The sequence below is a fragment of the Glandiceps talaboti genome, chromosome 13 (assembly GCF_964340395.1).
Source record: "Glandiceps talaboti chromosome 13, keGlaTala1.1, whole genome shotgun sequence".
NCBI lineage: Eukaryota > Metazoa > Hemichordata > Enteropneusta > Spengelidae > Glandiceps > Glandiceps talaboti.
In genome coordinates, this window is record NC_135561.1 from 8,671,042 (window position 1) to 8,698,185 (window position 27,144).

General features: G+C 33.9%; 2 protein-coding genes across 2 annotated transcripts; one reads left to right on the forward strand and one right to left on the reverse strand.

Annotated features, from left to right (window-relative positions):
• Nucleotides 1-22,540, reverse strand: LOC144444720 (tetratricopeptide repeat protein 39C-like). Its single transcript, XM_078134247.1, has 12 exons — nucleotides 22,255-22,540; nucleotides 18,921-18,969; nucleotides 8,115-8,779; nucleotides 6,020-6,188; nucleotides 5,671-5,819; nucleotides 4,980-5,032; nucleotides 4,114-4,223; nucleotides 3,377-3,500; nucleotides 2,785-2,882; nucleotides 2,220-2,324; nucleotides 1,670-1,708; nucleotides 1-227 (listed from the first exon to the last, which is right to left on the reverse strand). Exons 1-12 carry the CDS (start codon nucleotides 22,395-22,397, stop codon nucleotides 144-146), a joined length of 1,788 nt encoding a protein of 595 aa, XP_077990373.1. The 5' UTR covers nucleotides 22,398-22,540; the 3' UTR covers nucleotides 1-143.
• An 80-nt stretch (nucleotides 22,541-22,620) lies between these two features.
• On the forward strand, nucleotides 22,621-23,841 carry LOC144445063 (gem-associated protein 7-like). Its single transcript, XM_078134612.1, has one exon. The coding sequence runs from the start codon at nucleotides 22,782-22,784 to the stop codon at nucleotides 23,106-23,108; it is 327 nt and encodes a 108-aa protein (XP_077990738.1). The 5' UTR covers nucleotides 22,621-22,781; the 3' UTR covers nucleotides 23,109-23,841.
• Nucleotides 23,842-27,144: the final 3,303 nt, after the last annotated feature.

Consider the following 27,144-nt stretch of genomic DNA (forward strand, 5'->3'; position numbering starts at 1 on the left):
AAGATGTCTGCCACCATATTTTCAGTAAGTAAAGATGTCTGTTATCAGGTTTCATTAGTATGTGATCATTGAATCAAGATGGTTGATACTTGATTTTCACGGAATAAAGTTTACCAGTCTGTTGTCATTAACAGTTGTAGTGTTCACTCCATTGACTTCAATTGTTGTAAAGCTGCATGTATTCTGACGTGAAGTCTTTGATCAAAGTCATAATCCTTGTAGTTTTCCTGCAAAAAAATCAAATTGTCAAAAATATATGTTAAATATCGTTAGACATTCTTTTTATTCAAGAAAGTTTGCACATTAAATTCAAGAAATAACTATTCCTCTTGAGGTCTCCATGGTTACTGTACAATCTCCTTTCCTCTATGTTTGTTTTTTATGTACTATTTGGCTTAGAAAAAAAACCTGTTGATGGCCCATGTTGATGTTGGATGTGGGTAAACATTTGGATGAGAAAATTGGGTTTTTTTTTTACAGAGATATAGAAAAAGTTGGTCCTGAACAAGAGACGGATCTTATCGGCTTTACTGATAAGATAACACTAATGCCAAAACCTAAATTGAATTATATGGCCTTTGTGCCTCCAAGACAACATTCCCTGAACATCTTAAAATCTTTCCAATAATCGCCATATGAAAGCTTGTCCCTAGTTATTATGAAATAGTAAAGGAAATTTGGGGATTCACCATCTCGTTTTCAAGGAAATCATCCATATTATATTTTCTGCTAGAGTTCACACAGTACTTGGCAGCCATATTGGATTCAATACTATCTTATTTTTGATATTATTTTGATCTAAATTTAAAAAGTTTGTATGGTAACCCCTCATATTTTTCCCCTTGATTTGGACTGGGAATGGCTTCGAACAAAGTAACAGAAAAAGTTAAAACAGTTTATTTCTGAGGCGCGTTCTAGGTTAAACAGTTGTAAATGATTGTATGAATCATAGCCAATTCACTGCACGTGGTTCAACATATATTTAATCCCCTAAAAGCTTCACATAGTCTACTAGAATTAACGGTGTGTGACAAATGCCAATTTGTTAATTTATGACCTAGCTATGCTTCAGTAGATAGACACATCAAGTACACATTAATTTATGTAGCTACTTTTCAACAGCTACATGTGGTTTGCATATCAGATTGCGTTTCAGTTTTCCTCTGTACTAGGCTGAGTTATACATATCATAGATAGAGCAACTCAGTACTGAGATTTAAGTGGCAGGAATGGTTGAATGGGGCAACCTCTTACAATGTATTATGTTGTAAGGCTACAAGAGACTATACACACACTACTAATTAATTGATATCTTACACCATGTATCATTTGTGTATACAAAATAATTAACTAGTATCATCTCTCTCTCTCTCTCTATCTCTCTCTCTCTCTCTCTCTCAATCTCTCTCTCTCTCTCTCATCTCTCTCCATCTCTCTCCATCTCTCTCAATCTCTCTCTCTCTCTCTCTCTCTCTCTCTCTCTCTCTCTCTCTCTCTCTCTCTCTCTCTCTCTCTCTCTCTCTCTCTCTCCTCCCTCCCTCTCTATCACTCTACATGTTACTCAATGTGTACCTGGGATTATGGTTTATAAAATAGTATTGCCACTTAAACATGTATGGCGCCACCTATAGTTCAAACTATGATAACAGAAGGATTCACTTATACCAACCTTTGCTTGGAGTAAAAGCTTCTTGCCTCTTGCAAATGTCTAGAAGTTAAACCAAAGAAAGACTTGTTAGATGTTTACGGATTCAGTTTAAAGCTGTACGTCAAAGTGTAACAGATTCAAATTTAATGTAAAGATATGTCGTAATAACCACAGAATTGTAAAAATGGAAAGAAGCAAGTCAAAAAGTACTGTGATGTCAAATTATTTGTAAATTACTACAACCAGGACTTGGTCCCTAGAATGGATATACTATGGTAGGTATGGACTTTCTATGAAAAATTGAGTTTGCCAACCTGTCTAAGTGATGTCAATGGCACAGACAGACAGACAGACAAACTGACAAAGTGACATAAACTCTCTCCCACGAGAAACTTAAACAGATATTTATCACCTCTCATTGATTAAATGTCCACACACACACACACACACACACACACACACACACACACACACACACAAACACCCAGCCACACCCCCCCCCCCACACACACACACACACACACACACACACACAATGATGGTACATTTGTCATATCTGTACAATACTTACTGCTGGTTTTTCAGTTAGTGTAGTACCAAGTTCATAGCAGGCGAATGGAGCCACATGTGATTCATAGTTTGCTGCTCTAGCACTGGCCATGGCATCTTCAAAACACTGCAAAATACAACAAAATCAGACCAGAACGTAATGCTAAAAACCCACATGTAGGTTTGTAAAATTTGAGGTTGGATAAATCTGATATGGTTGGAATTCTCTCAACATTTTCTGTTGATAAAAAGTTTTGAGTACATAGTTTCTACTAACTACTAAAAATGAAGGCATTCTAAAGATTTCAACTCTCGATGAGTATGGTAATTTTTGCAAGTTCTGCTAATCAATATGCTCAGATCTGTCCTAAAAAGCAATCATGCAGATCTCTGCATTACATCATCTGCTTTTGAGATATTGATGACACAGATAGGCAGATAGACATGCAGACAGACAGACAGACTGTAAACTATAAACCCTATAAACTCATTCCAATGGAAGCTAACAACAGAATTTAACTCTTTTACCACAACTATCTGTTCCATATCACATAGTAACTAATGATAAGATTGCTATATCAACGTACCTGCATAGCTGGTTCTTTGTTTCCCAGTGTTTTATGTATAGCTCCTTGTAGAAGTAGTTTTAGACCGTTTAGTTGAGAACTGACAGGATTTGCACATTCTGTAAAGACATCGCATTTTTACATTCTCTGTTTATATGTACCCCCACATCTACAAAACAATCTGAACCCTAAAGCAGTGCTGGTTTAAAAAGGAAATGGAATCCACAACAGCAGGTTATGATTTCCATGGCTTGTTAGGTTTCCTAAATTAGTTCAATCGATCATCAAGTTGTAAGATTACTATGCTGTAGAGGTAAGGGGTGCATTTTCACTCTCTTGTACCATCCTTGCTAATGCTATTGGCTACATTTCTTTCAGTTGTTATAGTAACAATGTAGCCATAGGAACAATGTCACCATAGTAACAATGTAGCCATAGGAACAATGTCACCATAGTAACAATGTAGCCTACTTTAATTAACATTCTCTGAACATCTATATGTACTTCCTTAATGGCTATTTTGTAAGCATAGTAACAAAGTTGCCATAGTAACACAGTCTCCATAGTAACAATGTAGTCATGGCAGCAATGTCTCCATGGTAACTTTACTTACCTTGTAACATTCTCTGTAAATCGTCTTTGTGACAAGTAGGTAAAGCTCTCCATAAGTATAAAACTTCAATGGCTAAAATAATCATGTGTTGTCTCTCTGGAACTTTCTTCTTAAACTTCTCTGCCTATACAGAGGAACAAAAGGAGGAAAAAATGTATTTTTTCTTTCTATTTTTCTCTACATAATATTTTCAAAAACACTTTATAATATAATTTACTCTGTTCTTCTTAAAGTGACCATACGGATGAGGATTTGGTGTTTATGTTGGATCTTTAATTTATATAACAATTTTATCATGGTTTCCTACTTAAGAAATCAATGTGAAACAACACTGACCAAGTCTGTGTTTGTGACTCAATACATTGCAAAAAGTTGAAATATGTGTAAAAAGTTACACATTTCTCAATCTTTTACAATTTATTGGGTTACAAACACAGACTTGGTCAATGTCGTTTCACATTGACTTCTCAAGTAGACAGCCATGATAAAATTGTTATATAGATTAAAAATCCAAAATAAATACCAAATCCTCATCCATGTGGCCACTTTAATTCAAAACAAGTTATACATTATTGTTACAAATGAAAGTTAGGTATGACATTCACCCCAAAACATATCAATGCATCTAAACATCACAGTAACCTTGTAGAGACTAACCCAACTACAAAATGTAGATGTGCCTTTGTTATATAATGAGAAATACTGATAGTAGTACTACAGTGAAAAAAGTCACTTACCTTCCTGACTACAAACTGTTCAAGTTGATTGTTACGTTTCTTAGACAACTTTGGTACTTCTTTGAAGATTTCCTGAGCTGTGTCAGTCTGACCTAGAGCACCCTGACAAACTAAACAGAGGAAAGACCACAGCAATCAGATTGGTGATGACAGTATAAATTGAACAGCGCCACCTATGGCCACATTATACACAAGTAACATAGAGAATGAGAATACAATTTTACACAATCACTATTGATATTCATACATGATTGATGGATAGATATCAAGATAGATAGTTTAGATGGATATATATATATATATATATATATATATATATATATATATATATATATATATATATATATATATATATATATATATATATATATATATATATATATATATATATAGGAAGTCAGTGGTAAGATTATATATATATATATATATATATATATATATATATATATATATATGTATATATATAAGATGGATGGATAGATAGATAGACTGATAGAGACAGACAGATAGATAGATAGAGCTAGATAGATAGATAGAAAGATAGAGATAGATAGATATAGAGATAGATAGATAAGATAGATCGATAGATAGATAGATAGATAGATAGATGGATGGATGGATAGATAGATAGATAAGAGATAGATAGATAAGATAGATAGATAGATAGGATAGATAGATAGATAGATAGATAGATAGAAAGATAGAGATAGATAACTAGACAGAGACAGAAAGAGAGACGGACAGACAGACAGAAAGAGACAGACAGACAGACAGACAGACAGACAGACAGATATAGATTGACAGATGGGTGATCAAGCAACTGATTGATAATTTCTAAGTAGTTTCATTTTTTGAAATGTACATACCTGCTAGCAAATATGCATAGTAACACTGTGACCATCTGGATTCTTCCCTTAACCTACAGAAATAAATAATCATGAACATTTCTGTATTTACCAAACACGGTATAATTTACAATCTACAATTCTGATCGAAAACTCTAAATAATTCAAGTATGTGTTTTTTGAAACTATCTATGATTAACTTAAACAAATCTTGTGTTCTTTATAATCTTCTTCTTATGTAAGAATAGGATTACACAATGCAGTGAAAAGTTCACAGCATTTCCATGATCTTAGAAACAATGTGCTATGCATTGATTGTTAAACAAGATGTCAAAGATTTGATAATGAGCAATTCGATCCAAGATATACTGCATACATTTGAAATAAGTCATTGTAGAAGACACATTCCCCCCCACCCACACCCAAACTGTTTAATTTCTGTGATTAACGGATGAAATAAATTATTTTTGTTAAATTTTTACCAAATGTGGACCCACAAGGTAAAGATCAGGGTCAAATAAGCTTCTCAGCAGTGGTAATGTGTATCTCTAACTTCACCATAGAGGGTGCTATTGTTTGTCATCGTAGCAAATTTAGTGTCACCACAGAGGGCGCTATATATAAATGTTGAAGCATATCATATGAATACATCTTTTTTCCTTTCATAATAGAGCTGATTATTCTGACAACATTTCTGAATGAGCTACATTACCTAATAAATGACATCATTGCTTCTTCCCAATTCAGTTTCATTAACTGTATCCATCCAATCTCATAGAGACAGATCAGTTGAACCTCTCTCTGGTCCTGACATGATTCTAATGAATTGTTGTATGTTGTCAGAGCTTCATCTAGTTGGCACTACAAATCAAAAAAATATAAGTATTAGTTATTAACAGTCAATATAAAATGAGAGACAAGGGTAGAAATGTGCTCATTTTTCCCCATATTTATTTTCACCCCTTCTTTGCAGAGGACTTTCCAGTGGCAGTTCTCAAATCCAATTGCCGAAAATTATTGACAGTTTTTTTTAAACTTTACATTTGATATCACTGTCTTACCTTTAACCTCTGGATTCTTCCTTGGTAAAACAAAAATAAAGCCGAACTGGGAAACTTGGTCTGGTTTTCCTCCAAGATGTCTGTAGCATCTTGAAGACCTGCATCAATAGCGCCGCCATCAAGTCCGAAGAATGGACGGACTACAGTGTGATACCACAACAGACCAAGGCTGTGGAATGACAACAAAACCACTGTTAGATATACATACAGATTGTATATACATAAATGTATTCATACAAGTGTCTCACTGGAGAGAACAGTGATCGATGCAATATTAGTAGCAGAACATTATAGACTTAATCCAAGGAATAAGTCGTTACTTGGAGTTTCATGCTTCCTTTGCGATCATCAGGCGACTGATAAATTGAGATTGTCAAGGTTGATATACACAGCACAGCAAAGCAATTTTGTTTTGTATATGCAATGCAAATGTGAACAAAAAAATAGCTGTGCAAGGCAGAGTAACAAGAAAGCTCAGCTGGCTAATCAATCAAGTGATTCAATGCAAATACAATCTACAATCTTTGTTCATTCAGAACTGTACAAGAAAGAAAACTTCAATCATAACAGTATTCCTTTATGTACGTGTACAATACCACAACTGAGACTGAGCAATCCAGATGTAGTCTCAATGTACATGTCTACAACATCACAACTGAGACTGAGCTATCCAGATGGTAGTCTCAATGTACATGTCTACAATATCACAACTGAGACTGACCTATCCAGATGTAGTCTCAATGTACATGTCTACAATATCACAACTGAGACTGAGCTATCCAGATGGTAGTCTCAATGTACATGTCTACAATATCACAACTGAGACTGACCTATCCAGATGTAGTCTCAATGTACATGTCTACAATATCACAACTGAGACTGAGCTATCCAGATGGTAGCCTCAATGTACATGTCTACAATATCACAACTGAGACTGAGCTATCCAGATGGTAGTCTCAATGTACATGTCTACAATATCACAACTGAGACTGAGCTATCCAGATGGTAGTCTCAATGTACATGTCTACAATATCACAACTGAGACTGAGCTATCCAGATGTAGTCTCAATGTATGTGTACAATATCACAACTGAGACTGAGCTATCCAGATGGTAGTCTCAATGTACATGTCTACAACACCACAACCGAGACTGAGCTATCCAGATGGTAGTCTCAATTACATGTAAGTTAGCCTGATAGTCATTTTGCACTGAAATGTACATGTATTACTAAGTAAACACATTCTAAATATATGAGAAATGATTCATGTATATGTATGTACTACCAAAAAAATTTTGTTTCCTTACTTTGGAATCACATCTTCGTAAATCCAAACTTTGCTTTTTCTGAATATTGATACTCCATCAAATATGTATTGTGTGAAACATTTTGAAATATTACGTGTATAATTTTCTTTTCTGCTACGGTAAAATGTAAGTGGTGACTGCAGATTATAACAGAACCCAAAGTGTGGAGTACTCAGGGTATTTACAAGACTGCTTGCAGTGTTCTCTGTGGCTATACTTCCACGAACAAATAGCAAGTGAAAGTACAGCAGAAAACACTACAATCATGAGTGCAAATATCCCTGAGTAACAACACTGACACTCACGCAGCATGGGGTTCTGTTATTATTACATATGTTTATCCAAAACAACAAATTTCTGTAAAAATGACACTATGTGATCATGCACTTTTGTGTAGAATGAATGAATGTGTCCTCATTTGCATATCATTTGCATGCAGGTATGCAATAATGATTTCGGTATTGCACTGCAGTGAAAATATCAGTAGTATACGTGTACACCAGTGCAAGTAATCTCTGGTACATACATGTACATATACATGTATGTAATAATTACAGTAACAAGCATATTGTCACGGTTACATTCTCTTTGCGTTTGGTCTTATCAAAGCTGACCAGACTAGACAGGGAAGAACACAGTACAGGTGTTTCTTCTGAGGTCATGAAATCAAGATTTGAAGTTAAGAAGGTCTGACTCTAGCCATATAACATTGCTGTGTTTAATCAAACATGTATGTTGCTAGGGGTTACAATTAACTAATGTGTTCCTACGGTTGTTGATTAACTTACGTTGCTAAGGGTGCTTTCATATCTTCACTGTGACTTGATTCATCCAAACATTTCAATCCCACATTTCGGTCACCTTGGAAACCAAGTAAATTAACCAGCTTGAGTAGGTTTGGCGGCATCATGGAAATACACAACTGAAATAGACCATATCCAAAACATACAGCACCTCTCAATCTATCTAGTGTTTCATCTGATATTTCATTCTCTGTACTTTTAAGGTGTACCACTTCTTCCGGTGTGACTGGTTCTGATGCCGTTGCTCCTTGCAGCTCCTCGGTGCTGTTTGCCTCTGTTGCTTCTTCTACGGATCTATCAAAGGACGGGCTCTCTGGAATGCCTCTTCTCTTGCGTGTAATTGTGTTGATCTCTTTGTAAACTTTCTCGTAGACTTTCCATGCTTTCCTGAGAAGCCAGCCACCCTTGATATAGCTGGAAAGTTCCTGTTTAACAAAAGTCAACATGGCCATGTAAAAGTGACAGTCTGCTATTATTATTTGTCTTGTGATACGTTCTTCTTTCGTCAGAACCACTTCTATTCTACTGCTGCCAAAGAACTTCTTCATCGAACTGACCAAGCCATCGTTGTTGGAACATAATTTTTCAGTTGCCTTCAAAGACTGCATCGCAGCGGACATTTTGTCATCTTCAAAACTCATTAAGGCTTGCTGTTAAAGATAAAAATGAAATAGATAATTAGTTCCATTGTTACAATGGCAACATACCGATTCGTGACTGTTTTAACAATATATTATGGTCGAAAAGTGATCTCAAATACCATGGGCCAACTCGGAATGATTCGATGAAGGATAGAATTAGACTAGACCCGCGTCTATATTTGTAAGGCACTATTGACCAAACCATACAATAAAATAACATTATCTTACTCCTAGCCTTTGTGTATTATTATGTCGGTTTTGTTTTAAATTATGAAAATTACCATGTGTGTGGACCTACTCACAACACCAAATTACTAGTAGTAGTACATTGCATATTCAGTATAGATCGATGTACACTTTTAAAAAATGACACAAAGTCTTTCAATGTGGTTTACTATCTATATCAAGTTTGATAATACATGTAGTGTACATAACAGTTTGATATACATACATGTATACATGTACTCACTGAAATCTAATTAGATGTTTATTCCTCAAAATATTTCTTCATTCAGCCAAGGAAAGTACGAGTGACCTAATTGGCCTTTGTCACTACAAGTTGATTGAAGAGTAGTGACAGCCCTTAGGTCACGAATATTTTCCGGCTGAATGAAGAAAAATATGTTGGAGAGTAACATAATTATACCGGTAATGACAATTTTGAACGTTTTGACTCATAATTTGGAACAGTCAAACCAGTGAAATGCATATATGTTGTAGTGACATAGACGCACGTTGTCATGGCGCAGAACGACCAGAGTATATATTCCATATTTTTTGTTCAACTTGGCTCAAGCATGGTATAATGAAAGTTATCCACCCACACCTGTGTTTTATAACCTGTTATATCCTTTATACTCTGACCCAAATCCAAAACTTTTTCATAATCATCATTTGCTGATCCTTTTTCATTTTCCATATTTCTAGAGGACTTACAATAACGTACATACATTATGTAATGAACATTACATGTGTTGGTACAATGTCCCATATGAGTGTCTATGACTCCTGATCTCTGACCTGTCTACAAATTCAGAAGACACACCCCCTTACAAATTCTGAATTCATAGTCCTTATGGTTATTATGCACCCTATCAGACAGTAAATACAAATGAATTCTGTACTATACTCTTAGTAGACAATGATCAATTCATTCTTTTGTGTAACAATGCATGGACACTGTACTTTTGATACAATGCAAGATTATCGAATTGGACATTTGACTTTGCACAGCATGCACATGTATACATATATATATAAACCTATTGTGCCCATTGAATTAACTTGCTGTATTATGGCTGTGCATGCAATCTCACACAGTCAATCATTCTTCACCATTTCTCAACAAGCTACAAATTCTAGATGTATATAAGGGGTGAGATCAATAGTTCAATGTAAGATAAAAAACTAAATTCTTTTACTTTGAGGGTGGGAGGAGGGGTGGGGGGTGTTGAACCATTTTAGTTCTCATCCTACAAAATTGATTTTACCTGTAAAATGGATGTTTTGTATCCCTATTAAAATACAAATATACAAATACAAAAGAACATTTCTCTACTAAAAAAATGTATATACTAGCTTTATATTCATAGTACTACATACTACATACTGGCTATATATTTATACAAAATGTAGCACTACATACTACTACATACTGGCTTTGTATTCATATAGCACTACATACTACTACATACTGGCTTTATATTCATAGCACTACATACTACTACATACTACATGTACTATATGTACATACTGATTTGAAATTGATTGTGTGGTTTGAAGCAATTTTCAATTTTGGCCAATTTAGTTTGAGGGGGAGGGGACTCTGAGGCCTAACTAAAAGAATTTAGGTTTTTTTTATCCTATATTGAACTATTTATCTCACCCCTAAGTTTAATAGATTTTAGTGAGTGCTTTCGTTTATGATTTGTTATAAAATAATTTATCATATTTTATTTCTAATTACTATAAGGAGTTAGAATTATGACTACAATACACAACAAAAAGCCCAGACTAATTTATGTATACCTTCTGTAAACACACATGAGAAAACAAACAATGACATACAAAAGTGTCAACAACATGTAATACTTTGATACTATATATTTAGTTTACAATCAAAAGTTTGATAAGCAGTTCTTTTTGATTGACATTTTGTCATTTGTAGATGACTTTTTAGCAAGTGTTACTGTCAGATATTTCAATGATATACTAGATATTTTCAAAATATGTAAGTAATACAATGTACATTTTTGTACCTTTAATTCAACTGAACATCAATGCTACATTTGTTAAGTTCTTTTGCCAATGTCACTTCTTGTGTACACGGCTAAAATTAAAATATAATAATAAATAAATAAATAAATAAAATAAATGAAATAATACACTAAAACACAACACATGAAATAAACCGAGAAGACAGCATTTCATAAGATCGATACGAAAAAGCGTGTTTTGTATAGCATTGTGTAAAAAAATATTTACTTGCTTTTTGCCGAAATAATATTAGTTTATTGTATGGGGGTGGGGGTGGGGGGTGTAATATTTATTTCAACTATATTTTCATCAAAGACATGAATTGATAATGACGAAATACCCATATATTGATGAGGCATATTTCGTTCACACATAGTGTCATATTAAAACCACATGTCAATTACATTGACCGATTTCCGTTTTTAGAGACATCCACACAGATTGATTGCTATATCAGTTTACTATTTAACTTGCCATGAAAACAGTTGGCTATTTCTAGACACATGCTGTAGGGTTTACAGTGTCTCTCCAAATATAATTAATGAACCATTCTGTAGACCGCACCATTTAAACAAAGTTAGGTCAATCTCATCCACAAAATTTCATTCACACAAACCTAGGGAATTGAGTGCTCTTTTATATAAGGCCTATAAAATAAATAGTGTGGTTCTGATTATTTTAGAATAGGTAGGTAGATATATTTTGTTTTGTTTTTTTCATGTGTGAGTGTTTAGTTCAGGTAATTATATTTTCCGCTGTTTTCCCTATGGCTCTTGTGTTATTGTTTTCTTCTCATCAGATGTACAGCCATTACTGATTGGAAGAACATTTTTATATTGTCTTTTTAAGGTGATGTCAGTTTCCGCATCCACTATTTCTGGTGAGACTGTTTCTCGCGATTTTATTTTATTTTTTTCTCAAATACGTAAAAAGGTTTAGGTTGGCAGTGAAAACTAGGTGGCATTGAGTAACCGGAACCAAACAATTATTTATATCCTCATTTGCATATCATTTGCATGTAGGTACAAAATGTATGCAATAATGTTTTCGGTACTGTACTGCAGTGAAAATGCCATGCGCACGCACCAGTGCAAGTTATCTCTGACAACATAATACGCACTAAATTTACTTCAATATAATTTCTTTTGAAAACTAATTTGACAAGAAAATGTCACCTATAAAGTTAAACAGACATAAATTTAGAAAAACACATCTGAGAGAATATAAAAATCACTCAATATTTCAGACATTAATGATATAAAATAGAAACATGACATTTAATGATCATACTGCCTTGCGGCAACCAATCTTTCTGACAACGGAACACAAAATGGAACGATATGAATTAGTAATAAATAAGTACATGTAGTGTTTTCAAACTCCAATTTATGCTTTTGTATTAATTAATTATTTATTAATTCTAGAGATATATTTAAGATAAATTTATAGTAACATAGAAACACATTATATAGAATGCAGGAAAGGAAACAAAAATTAGTTGAGTCTGCCATTGGTACAATCTAGAAATTACTACATGTATATTCTGGGCAAAGCTGGTAAATTTGAATACATACAGGGTTTGAAAGAAAAGAAAAATCATAAAATGTTGACATATATATACATATATATATATATATATATATATATATATATATATATATATATATATATATATATATATATATATATATATATATATATATATATATATATATATATTCGCCATTTTGTATTCCTTTCCTTATATATATATACACACACATATATATATATGTATATATATATATATATATAAATATAAATAATATATATAAATATATATATATATATATATATATAAGGAAAGGAATACAAAATGGCGAACAATAGACCAATAGACAAATGAAAAAAACTAGATCTAATTTTAAATAAACAGCAGGTGAAAAGTAACCTGAGGCTCAGTATTTACATAAGTGAATATGATCAGGCAGTAGTATAGTCTGCTGATTGGAGATGGTTTTTGATTTCTATTTTAAGATGGCTTCTACTGGTATTATGTTGCAGATGTTGCATCTTTTGTTCTCAGTCTCTGAGTCAAATGTTTCTATTTCACAATATATGAATAATAACAATCGTACGTCAGTTAACAGGCAAATTTTGCTGATTGTTACATGTGTAATAATATCATTGTCTTTGATAGAGTGGGGAATATTAGACTATTATCATACACATAGACAAAGTGGAGTTGTAACAGAATTGGTGATAATTTTTGTAAGAATGTTTTAATCGTGATGATTAGTTGACCTTTGACCTTGAATAATATATGTTCTGGTAGATTGTTTATATTGTGAGTTTAATATGGCACAGATAGCTAATTGTACCCTCTATGGGTTAAGTTTATAATAATTAGTTGACCTCTGACCTTGGGAAGATGAGTTTATAATGATTACTTGACCTTTGACCTTGAATAGTGCATCTGTGGGGTAGATTGCTTATATTGTGAGTTTAATATGGTACAGATAGCTCTATGGGATAAGTTTATAATAATTAGTTGACCTCTGACCTTGGGAAGATGATTACTTGACCTCTGACCTTGAATAGTACATATATGGGGTAGATTGCTTATATTGTGAGTTTAATATGGTACAGATAGCTCTATGGGATAAGTTTATAATAATTAGTTGACCTTTGACCTTGGGAAGATGAGTTTATATAGATTAGTGATTAGTTGACCTTTGACCTTGAATAGTACATTTTATGGGTAGATTGTTTATATTGTGAGTTATGGCACAGACAGCTAAATGTGCCCTCTGTGGGATAAGTTTATAGTAATTAGTTGACCTTTGACCTTGAATTTGTTAACCTATGACCTTGAATAGTACATTTCTGGGGCAGATTGTTTTATATTTGTATTTTATCTTTCAAAGGAAGTTTATCAGAAGCTTGTCCATGCACTCATATCATTGAAACTTGACTACTGCAATGCCCTTCTGTATGGGCTGCCAGCCAATATCTACTGCAATGCCCTTCTGTATGGGCTGCCAGCCAAAGATATTGTACCCCTCCAACAGACCCAAAATACAGTAGCTAGGATTGTGTCGCGTACAAAGAAAACGGATCACATCACACCAGTTCTTTCTGCTCTTCATGACTACATTTGTACATGTACATTACAGGATTCAATACAAAGTACTACTGATCTGTGATCACCTACAAGGCACTCAATAACATTATTCCTGGTTACATTGCTGCTGACTTGACTCATTAACAGTAAACCTGCTACTCGTTCACTTTGCTCAAATAACAAAAGTCTACTTCATGTACCCTGTTGTAATACAAAGTCATACGGTGAGCGTTCATTTTCGTGAGCAGTGCCACTGAGTCTTATTGAACAGTATACCACTTGAACTTTGTTCTTCGTCAACTGTTGATAAATTCAAGAAGGACATCAAGACACTTCTGTTTGCAAGAGCTTTCTCCAACTTTTTACGTTGATCTATTTTTGTTCCTGTTCAGCGCCATAGAACATAACCTGGTATTGGATTTTGGCACTATACAAATTCTTTTGAAGTTTTGATTGATTGATTGATATTGTGAATTATGGCATAGATAGCTCATTGTCACGGTACCCTCTATGGGATAGGTTTATAATGATTAGTTGACCTTTGACCTTGGGAAGCTAGTTTCTAATGATTAATTGACCTTTGACTTTGAATAGTATAGCTATTGGATAGATTGGTTAATGGCATAGATCATACAGCTAGCTAATTGTATCCTCTATGGGATGATGATTACCATCTCGATTTCTACTTAGATCTCAATATCATCACCCACAGGGGCTTGTAGGTTATAGATCATATTGGAATATCAAAGCTTTTGGAGCTTTTAGATGAGTAGGCAAGGAAAATTGACTGTTATACACCCCCCCCCCCCCCCTCTTATTGTTGTACATGTTATCTACATGTACATGTGTTTAGCCTGTCTAAGTGACTAGATCTCTGTGACTTACATGTAGGCTACAAAAATGTAGCTCTCATCTACTGTCTGTACTTATAGATGACATCTACATGAATATATATATATATATATACACATAGGGTTCATACACTAAAGTCAAATCAAATTCTAGGACTTTCCGAGAGTTTTTCATCAGTTTCCAGTAGTCAGATCAACTAAGTCATTTTCCAGAAGTAGTGCCCAACAAAACACATTTTATATGTCAACACCAACCCTTGCCTTATCATTTACATATTTCTCACTTCATTGGCACTTTATGACAGTATTAAACATCGATCATTCTGTTGATTGATTTTCCAAGAGTTTCCAGGAGTCAAATGCATTTTTTCTGGACTTTCCGTGGGTTTCCATGAGTGCTTTGAAATTCTACATATTTGCAGTCCTGAGTATATTAACTCTTCTGCTAAGGTAGATGAGAGCTAGTGTAGTCATGAATCCAGTGACACTGACAGGTTAACAACATGTTAGCCTAATTGCTATATGTTGGGTTTCATTTTTTCACGGTCTCCCTCCATTGCATCTGTTTGCTATCTAGCTTTCTAACTTTTACAATGATCTACTATTGTTCCTGTACAGCGTCACAGAACATTACGTCGTATTGGATATTTGGTGCTGGACAAATTCTTTTGATTGATTGATTGATTGATTGTATAGTCAAATGGCTGTCACTAGCATGACATTCCGTTCTTACAACCAACAGCGGTAGTGTAATGCCATTGGAGCACCGAATACGATGATGTTATCGTGTCCTCATATGGCAATATACTTTCAAACTGAGGGTTGCACTTGTAGTAAACTGAACAAAGTAACCAATTACAACTACCTGTCAGTGTGTGTGATGGATTACTATTCACCCCTTTTCCTCAGCAGGAGATTTAGCTAGATTATGTTCATTTTACTACACATGGAATTGAGAGATCATAGAAGATGAAGCCCAACATATAGAAACTAGACTAGCATGATGAACACTGAACATGGGTTTACACATGATAACAATTTTAGCTTACCACGTGTATGTTAGTTTGTTTGTAGTTAATCCACATAAAACAAACTTGACTGCATGTAGAAGCCTGTCCATACTACAAAATCTGATCCAGATCCAATTCAATTTACCTCAGTCCATACTTGTGATTAATTTGTATCTAATTCAAATTAACTGATCCAGATCAAAGCCTACTCTGGGTGGTGGTTTTGATCCAGATCAAAGTAATTCAAATCAGATCGTGATCAGTTAGTACTCCAGTGAATTAGTTTGATAATATTGATAAGTAATCCGAATCCATGCTGGAATGTGTGGACAGGTCTGCTCATGTAATTGGAATTGACTCCATCTTTCAATTTGTTAGAGTGGATGGAAAGTGGATTCGATGCGATATTAAAGTGATCTGGATCAGTTTAATTCTGGATCTGGATCAGGCTAAGTATGGACACTGACAGGGCTTACATAATGTATGACAATCACATCCACACCACCATCAACATTCTAAAATTATCAAATTTATGTCTTCTCAATCAGAAACTGTTGTTATGTGTGGTAGCATTAGTACCAGCAAAAGTTAGCTGTAGACAATTTTATGACATTGTGCACTTTAATTAAAGTGGCCAGATGGATGAGAGATGGGTATTTATTTTGGATTTACAAGTTTTCCATATATATATAATGAAATAACTAAACATATAGTATGTGTTTCTACTGGCTAAAACAATACGGAACTAAACCAGTCTTTTTTTGTATAAAAAGTTAATATACAATGTACATGTTTGGAAGTATTATTAGTAAACAAACATCGTGAGATGAAATATACTCAGTTCATAGAGTGCTATTGGTGTCTGTATTTTGTTTTATGTAACAAACAACACTGCCAGACATAAAAAAAAAATAATTAAAACTCTATAGTCACACTGGTTTGGTAGTAAAAACACTGCTGCCTAATTGAAACTCTATAGTCACACTGGTTTGGTAGTAAAACACTACTGCCTTATTAAAACTCTATGGTCACTTTAGTTTGGTAGTAAAACACTGCTGCCTAACTGAAACGCTATACTCACTCTAGTTTGGTAGTAAAAACACTTTTACCTAATTGAAACGCTATAGTCACTCTAGTTTGGTAGTAAAACACTGCTGCCTAATTTAAACTCTACAGTCACTCTAGTTTGGTAGTAAAAACACTGCTGCCTAATTTAAACTCTATGTAGCTTTCATTACATGTCCTGACAAAATACGCCTTTCAAGTAATTTGTTATTTACACACTTGGCTGATCGAGTTTACTTTGCTTTCGAACAGAATTGGATCTGGCTGATAACTTATTCAAACAAAAATGTAAAAATAAATATGGTATTTCATCAGCTGTCATTTTACAATATTCAAATACAGATCTCCCTGAACCATGTAACAAAGGCAAATTTTAACAATTGTACTACAAACTTTACCATATATTTATAGTTTAAAATGACATCAGCTGAGTTTATAATCTATTTGCACTGACTGGCATGAAAAAATATATATAAAACTGCCCCAGTAAACCATCATTATTATTATCATTAATATTATCAGTACTATTGTAATGCAAGCTTTATATAGATTCAGGGGTCAATTTTACCTTCTATACTTGCTACTCGGATTTAGCAAAGTAGACTTTATCTGCTACAATTTTCTATTAATTTTCATTAGTGTAACAGACACACCTTATAAATTTGGTAGTCATGATACAATGTTTAGGAGTCTATATTCCGTGGCATGCTAATTTCGAGCCCTGTTGGATGCATGCCTTCACTGGCATTGAAATTATATTCTGCCGTTGTTAGCACACTTGATAGCATAATATATTTTTATTTGTAGTACAATGTACAATCCGTTAGGCCTAAATGAAATAATTGTTTGGTTCCGGTTACCCGACCCCACCTACTTTTTCACTGTGACCCTAAACTTTTTTTAACGTATTCGGGAAAAAAATTATAAAAGTCCCAAAAACTCTCATGAGAAATAGTGGATGCGGAAACTGACATCGACTGAAAAAGACAACATAAAATTGTTCCTCCAATCTGTAGTGGCTGTACATCTGATAGGAAGAATTAAATAACACATAGACCATTTGAAAAACTATGGCAAACCTGAACTAGACACTCACACGAAAAAAAATATAATAAAATAAAATAAAAAATCTACCTACCCCACCTATTCTAAAATTGAGCGTAATTCGGAACCACACAATTTTTTTTTATTAGGTCTTATCACACTTGATAGCATAGTATATTTTTATATGTACAATGTACAATAAATTTTGCCATTGAATTATATTTCAAGTATAATTCCAAAGTTCTGTTCACAGCAAGTGATGATTAAGTATGTTTTAATAATTAGAATACAACAGATATCATTCCATATCCAGTAAAAGTTGTGCCTCAAAAACATATGAACTCAGCTTTTGCCCCTTTGGTAATTACAAAGACACCTTATACTACGGCTAGACCGACTTGGCCAATCAGAGGCCTTGATTTTGGTTGGTTATATGTAGTCATAATCCACTCTTTCTTAGGGGTGTGACCTATATTACTCTCAGCACTCAATTCGCATGCAACAAATTACACAAAATTTTAAAAAAGATCCATTTGAGCCAATCACGCCGTAGTATAAGTAAGATAGACAACTCGTTCGGTAGGGTTATGTGCCAAAAGACTCGGGGGCTACGCTCCCTCGTTTATTGGCACATAACCCTCCTGAACTCATTGACTATCTATTACTTCTTAATTGACGATGGGATTATTACATTTTTTATACTATAAAAGTCATAAATATTAAATAAATTACACTTCCCTTTAACAGCAAGGAAATGACAGCTGATTTTTATAATTTTACTACAAACATATTAAAAATATCACAATATAAATCAGACTTACCATAAAAGATACAAAACTGGCACCTGCACTCATCAATGGACTGTAATTTCTGAAAAAATGACATGAAAAATAATGTCTGAATTACCGGACAGCCTTCAAAATATGACATGGGAATATTACATTGTACATTGTAACAGCAAACTATGGAACAGCTGGTACCAAGGTAATAATCACAATTAACAAATTGCATATTTCAAATGCAATATACAATATAACTCAATTAAAATGTACATTTCAGTGATGATCAGTTTCTATACAATAAATGAATTAGTCTGCTTGATTGAGTTTTATAAGACTAATTGAGTCCATTCTTTAATTTCGGTCTACACCGACAAACACGTAGGAAACCATTCATTTATCATTGTGTATTTTGGTGTTCTATACCGTGTTGGCATGGGAACAATTAATGCAAACCTGCACATTTCCGCTATATAGACTTATTTTCACTTATTTCCCTGAAAAATTAAACCGCAAAATACATGTAAGTACCGGTAGTGACTAAAATGTCATCTTGTACATGAACACAATGTACCAGTCTGGCAATTAGTGAAAGTTAGTCCTTGAGAACTACCTGAAGACTGATAATTGTAAAATTTTCTTTTTACTATTTTAGCGAAAATATCTTGGTTTACAGCACCTGGACTATCATGAAATAATTTTCCTATTTTGAGGACTTTTTACGTAAACTGTTCCTGTGAACCATGTTCCTGTGAACAGTGAAATTTTCTAGCAGCAAAAATATCTTGTTTACAGTATTTGGCCTGTCATGTAATAATTGTCCTTTTTTGAGGACTTTTTAAAAAATTTTTTTTTACATAAACTGCTCATGTGAACTACATGTTTGTTCACTATATTACACAGGACTTTTATTTTTTACATAAACTGTTCCTGTGAACTAGATGTATGTTTGTTCACTATATTACAGAATGGCAAATTCATAATTGTAAAAATACAGCAATTATATAGTGATATATTTTATTCTTCTTTTGAAGTCTCTTTTTTGACATACATGTAACTGTACCTGTGAATGTTTTAAGACTGACTTATTGTTATATATAATGTAAACCTGGAAATTTTGGCTGAAGACTTGTTTTTTGTTTATTTCATTGAACAACCCAAAAGTAAAAATGAGCAGTGACTAGAATGCCCCTTGTACATGTACATGTCAGTGAACACAATGTACCAGTCTAGTAACTAGTAAAAATTACTAGCTGAAGACTCCATAAAATGCAAAATGTTCTAGTACTAGTAGAGAAAATGTCTAGGTTTACAGTATTAGGAATATGATACAACAATACGGTGATCTTTTTTCATTTTTTCTTGAGGACATTATTTCTTGACATTGTACCTGTGAACAGCTTAAACGACTGTTTGTTCATATTATTATTACGAAATCTACACAACTACATTTGTACAACTCTTGCCTTCTTTACGTTTCATAAATTCTGCCTTCGAAACAGGAAATTACTTCTTTATTAAAACAACGCTGTGAACCAACATCAGAGCTTTAATTGGGTGAGACTAATGAAATGTCATTAATTCTATATAGACTTTCCTTTTCATCCGATAATGAGTTGATAAACATCGAGTCTAAATTTCAAGTCTCAGTCCCAAATGTAATTAACTTCAAAACAAATAAAATATTTTCAATTATGGATATCTGTCATAAAATAAAAATAATTGTGTGTATCCAATAACATGGCCTTAGAGACTACGGTAGGTAGGTCAGGATTTTATTTTATTTTATTTTATCTCATTTTTAAGACATATTTCTTTGACCAAAAACCAAACAAAATGTCGGTCTCAGATAACCCTTCTGTGATAGTTTGATAAAATATGTACAGGTATCACTGGGGAAAGAAAACAGACGTGCATGAAGGCCAAGAAGACAAAAAAAAAATTCTTATCATTTTATTTTAAATGTTAAAATAAAAATGTTAAGGGTCGGCGTCTTAAACTAGGGTTGGTCAGGTTATCGGAAACACAATATTATTTTGCCTTATTACAAGAGCAAAATTACATGTAATTGTAAAGATGATTCTGTTTGCTTTGAAATAAGGAAACACCCTTTTCGACATGTATGTGTGGATGTGTATTAGCTGCAATATTTGTAAGTGTTAGTTTTCATATTGAGTTTTATAAAAAAAAAATTTAAACCTTTTTTCGTTCTTCAGATTAAACACAAAACTAACAGTGCTAAAAGGAGTTTTAAAAATAAAAGCTCAAAAATCAAAAACTAAAGTTAATTATTGCAGCTGCTAGGTGTGTATATATGTGTCTACGTACGTACATGCACACATATGTGTACATGCATACATACGTAGGTACGTACATATTTACGTACATACATACATACATAAATACATATATACATATATACATACATACATACATACATACATACATACATACATACATACATACATACATATATACATGATACATACACATACATACATACATACATACATACATACATACATACATACATACATACACACACATACATACATACATACACACACATACATACATACATACATACATACATACATACATACATACATACATACATACATACATACATACATACATACATACATACATACATACACACACATACATGTACACATATCTACACACAAAGTGACACACACACATGTATATATATATGATTGACAACAGTATAAAATGTGATCAAATTAGTTGCAAAATACAAAACCTTGTACAATCTGTAATTGACAATTTGACTATATGGAAATGTGTTTTCCTTTTCTCAACTTTTAAATAAAATATAGAATATGATTTGATAAGTTAACAAAACCAGTCTCCATATCATGATAGGAGGGTCGGAGGGGGTGTGGTCAAGCGTATAGAAATAAATTTACGAAAAGATCACCGCATACCGTACTGATAACTTGTTGACAGTTGGTCATATGATGTTAGATGAGTCATGTGAAACTAACACGAGTGGGGACTACAACCGCCTTAGGCAGTTCCGTATATGAATGCAGTATTACTTATCAACAAAAAATACACATGGATTCTTTCTTAAAAACAAAGGAATTATGATAAAATTGTAAACTGGTATGTTTCCTTGAAAACCAATTTGCGTGACTCATTAAATTTTCAGCTGGGATACTAGACGAATGACGTGACACCAGCAAGTCAAAAGTTGATGTCACGCCCGCTCGTTACCGACAGGGGAGGACTGCATCATGCAGTACATGGCGTATTGTAATACTAGTATGGTTAAAATTTGTGTGGTCACCAGTAACTGTACATTGTAACCACGGTTTATCCTGACAATACAAATGTCAACAAATTTACTCACCTGTATTTTGTGAATAGTGCGTCTGACTCTTTGAATCCATTATTCAACATTAAATTGATACCGGCGAGGGACAACTTTACGTCGTCCAGCTCCACGTCTTGTAGACCGTTTTTAACGTACTCTTGTGTGTCTTCAGTCATCATTTTGACCCGTTTTGAGATAATTGCCGTGTAGTAGAACTCACTGAGACATCCACGTCTCAACTAAAATTGCTATATGTAAATGACAACGGACTGAGATACGGAGTTTACGCAGGTAAACTTACATAACACAACGCCATTTTCTACTCCTGCGATACGGGTGCAAAGGTCAAAAGCTGAAAGGTCAGATAGTCACCTGACATACGAGGGCTCTCGGTCACTTTCATCTCCGATGCATGCGGCACACGTATGTCGTACGTAATGCGTGGGTAATGTTATTGCCGAAGATCCTTGAGTAAAAACGATATTGAAGACGTTACAACTTACCAAAAGAATTGTGATCAGAATTGTATGGGGGTATTTTTTCAACAATAGCCAATATCAAAAATGGATGAACGTCGGGATGATCCAGCTGCAAACAACACCGGTTCCACATCAGAAGATGCGCAGACATTCAAATTAAACGAAGAACAATCAACCAGAGCTTTCCTTAGGAGACGTTTTCTGGAAAGTTTGGTTGCTATGGGAAACCAACGAGTGGAGTTTACAATGCATGGGCAGACCAAAGTTGTTGCTAAATTTGGTACCTCGGACATTGACATATTACATTTCCAGGTCTCCCAGCTAGAAACACCGATAGGAATGCAACCTGAAGCTCTGCTGCGATGCTCAGATATAATTTCATACAAGTTTGAAGTGAACAAACGACAGTAATTAGCAGAAGAAACGTCAAGAAAGATGAAGAAGGAAACCTCAAGTAACACAGGGAAGTCGATCATCCCACAGATTGGTTACTAAGGCAATAGAAAGATGAAGAAGAAAGCCTTAATTAGCGCAGTACAGATACGGACACTGACACATCTGTGGATGAGGGAACTATGTAGAAATCATCTCACATATTGGTTATTAAGGCAACAGAAAGATGAAGACGAAAGCCTTAATTACACAGTACAGAAGGACACTTTCGCATATGTGGATGAGGGAACTATGTGGAAATCATCATACAGATTGGTTACTAAGGCAACAGAAAGATGTAGAAGAAAACCTTGTTGTAGTACATTGGTTTACATGGTTTATTTCCTTTAGACAAAATGCAGCAATAAATTGCAATCTTGATATTATAATGTAGCATGTGTAGTTAGTTATTGATTTCTGTGTGGTTGTATCATACAGAGTCACTGAATGGTATTTTGAAGTCCTGCTCACTTTATCCTGCCATTGTCAAGCATATAAATTTATGTTGTTACGACAACTGGTTTCAAGTAGACTCTATTTCTTGGACTTGATACTGCCAAGTGACTTTGCACTCTCTTTTAATACAATTTGAAATGAGGAGCTCTAGACATTGTAATGGACTGTCACTTGGTAAGTGTTGTACAATCATACCTAGATATATGCAGTTACTGATAATAGTAAACACTAGCTTTGTTTAGAGATACCACAACTGTGAGTGCATTATTTTGACTCTAAATTTCTAAACTGTTCTTGCTGAAATGTCAAAAAAAATGTCTTAAAATTGAATTACTTTGACAGGTAAATTCTCAGTAACTACAGGTAAGCCTGTATATGTTCAAAAATACTTCCATGTTAATGGCAAGGCAAGACTTGTTTCTCTATTTTTGGATGGCAGGGGGGGGGGGCTGAGATGGGGTAGGGATTGTTCGAGGTGAAATGTTCCAGTATGGCAGTATAAAGATGCATTTTATTTTTTAGTGCGAAGTGGTTTATTTGATCGGGAGGAGCAGATTCAATATTGAGCTTACTTTTTGTACTTCCTTGCTGGCTTTTCAAAAACTTCACTGTGTCAACTGATCACCCCTCCCTAATTATAAGTTATCATGGAAATAAACACGATAATTATATGTTACCGTGGAAATAAACACGCTTAAAAACATCACATTTTCAAATCAGTCTCTTTATTGTGCGAGTACAGTAAAGGTTATTTACATAACTTGTTTTCTATCAAAATAACATTAGTGAAAAAATCATGACCCACATTATTATTACGTTCCCTTACAAAGAAAGTAAAATCTCTTTCTGTTTGATATTTTCTTTCATGTCATGTACAGTCCGACATAAAGCAATATATACAAACAAATAAAGTCCAATCAACTATCACATTTCCCCCTTCCCTTTTAATCACACACTTCCAAGGTTCTCCATGGTAAATGATTCAGAAATTTATTTATTTTATGTCACCATGAAAATTTCAACTGGAATGCCAGCCACATTAAGTAAAATTTTCAGTCAAATGTGAATGACAGTCGGGTACTGAAAAGGCTGGCTAAAGTTTTAACCAAAAGTTATCATTATATATATATACCCACAATACACAGGGTTATCCCCATTGCAAAAGGAGTGCTGGTCAGTCATGTATATTCATGAGAATTAATATTCATCAGGTAAATCATATGTCAATTGTAGGTTATGAGGAGATGCATAATTTACATAAACAGCACAACTGATTGACAATGTATTGTTGAATGCCAGTGTTGAACAGACTCTTGGGAGAACCTTGAATTGTTTCATAAATGAATTTCATTGTTGCTCAGAATTCTATGTATTGTTGGTCATGTTAATTATTACCATGGAAACATAAATATCACAAGATGAGACCCCCACCTCCACCCATCTCAAGAAATCATACCAACAAACTTGTTTTAATTCTGAGAGAAATGCAAGTGCAAGTCATCCTGCATGCATACATACATACATACATACATACATACATACATACATACACACACACACACACACACACACATACACACATACATACATACATACATACATACATACATACACAATGACTTTCAAAACTCAAATTAAAATCGCCAAAGAAATAAATCTGCAGCCTTAACTTTTGGACAATGACATGTTTAACGTCATATTCTTAACATTCTCGCAAGCCACAGCATATTTTTTCGTTGATGCAATGATGCATCTTAGACGGTGTCGTAAAAGAGGCTGTGGTTTACGACAACGATTTCTTGTAATCGTACACAGCAATAGGTACAATTTATTACACAAAATTTCCGGTTACTCTCCAGAACAGAAAAAAACACCACAAAATATTTTGGAGTCAAAAAATATCCCTTTACAAATATGCAAATCAAATCCTTGTTGATTCACAACATGTACTGCAGATAGCGTCGGTAATACTGTTACTAGTAATTCAATCATGTGGCAAGAATTTTTGTTTTCCAACATAAGATTGTCAATATTTTAATCAAACTACTCATGACTACAGATAATTTAAGACACATTAATTCACTCTGGATATTTTCCTCAAATTTGGCAAAATAAGTGGATTCAAAGTGAAGCACACTGAAAATTGACAGTAAATAGCAAGTGTAAACATGTCTACTCCATTACTATGAAATACTGGTATGTAGTCCATCTACAAGCATAGATTGGGAATACAGGTAGTATACACACAGTGTATGAATGTATAGACTGCTTACGGCACAGATGGGTTACTCCGATAGCTTTCATATCATATATCCTGTGTTTACGGTGCTGATGTGTTACTCATATACCTGTTGCATTCCTTAGTTTGTCTTAATTCCCATATCAAGTGGATAGTATGGTTTGAAAGTATCCCCATAAGTTGATTGGTTGCAGTGGGGAGTGATTATACATTTGTAAGACTATTTGATTATTCAAATGAAGTCATTATGTAAATGAACACACACAACTGCGATGAGCAATATGGGAGCTATGAGAGTAAATATCAGCATCGTAAAATGTAAAAGTTACATCAGGAATTGCAGACAGGCTGATCACAATGGAATGGTGTCATCTATCAAATTAGTCTAGTTACCTATACACATTACGAGGAACAAGACTACCGCGATACCAGGCTTACTATCAAATACAAAACAGATATGCAGTGGATAGTAACTACATCTAGAGGAGCACTGAACAAGGCAGGTTTGCTACACAATTTGGGTGAATTAACATAGAGTTAGAACAAACCTTACTGACAGACTAGAGATAATTGTATATTGAATTTTAGGACCAGTGAAATCTAAGACATGTTGCACAAATCTCAAGCAAGGGACATGACAACAGCCAATTGATGTAAACCCCTGATAATGCTGACAAGATGTTAGGGAGTAGTTTCCAAACAAACTTATTTGTAATCTAATGCTGAGTTTATATGCTGTATTTCTGGTAGTATAGGAGTTTGATATTTTTATGTGGTAAGTGGGTAGTAGGAAACTTGCTATTATATAAACAGTTTCTTTAATTTCCATTTTATTTCAGTATTCTAAACTAAAATACAAAATATCCACTTGTGTTTAAATTATAATTCATTTATTCTGCCTAATCTGCGCCAAACACACCCACAGACACAATCACAGCATCCAAATTTATACCTTTTTTGGACCTCCGAAAAAAACAAAACTGAAGAATTCTCGTATTAAAGGTAAGGTGTGTACATTTTACAACCTAAAAATATTCATCACACGGACAGAAACTACAAGTTTTCTTTTTTTTTTTTTTAAAAAGAAGAGATTACCCTCACATAAATATTTGTTGTCAGACCAGGTCTTGTAAACAACCACTACATCAGACACATTAACCCTTTCAGGACTAGAAACTTTCACGCCAAAATTTTTGAACAAAAATTCTTGTTTCTCTGTAATTTTTGGAAAAAGATCAACTTTATTTTAGATCAGAATTCAAGAAATATTACTTCCCGATGAAATAATATTCTTAAATTTTAGAAAATGTTCTTACAATC

Bases quoted from the DNA above. Each gene is read 5' to 3' on its own strand.
- LOC144444720 (XM_078134247.1), bottom strand. From the start codon at position 22,397: ATGATGACTGAAGACACACAAGAGTACGTTAAAAACGGTCTACAAGAC. The intron at 4,224-4,979 runs GTATGTACATTT...TCCTCTGTTTAG, and splicing joins CTATGCATATTTGCTAGCAG to TTTGTCAGGGTGCTCTAGGT. The intron at 228-1,669 runs GTTGGTATAAGT...ATTTTTTTGCAG, and splicing joins AGCTTTTACTCCAAGCAAAG to GAAAACTACAAGGATTATGA.
- LOC144445063 (XM_078134612.1), top strand. From the start codon at position 22,782: ATGGATGAACGTCGGGATGATCCAGCTGCAAACAACACCGGTTCCACA.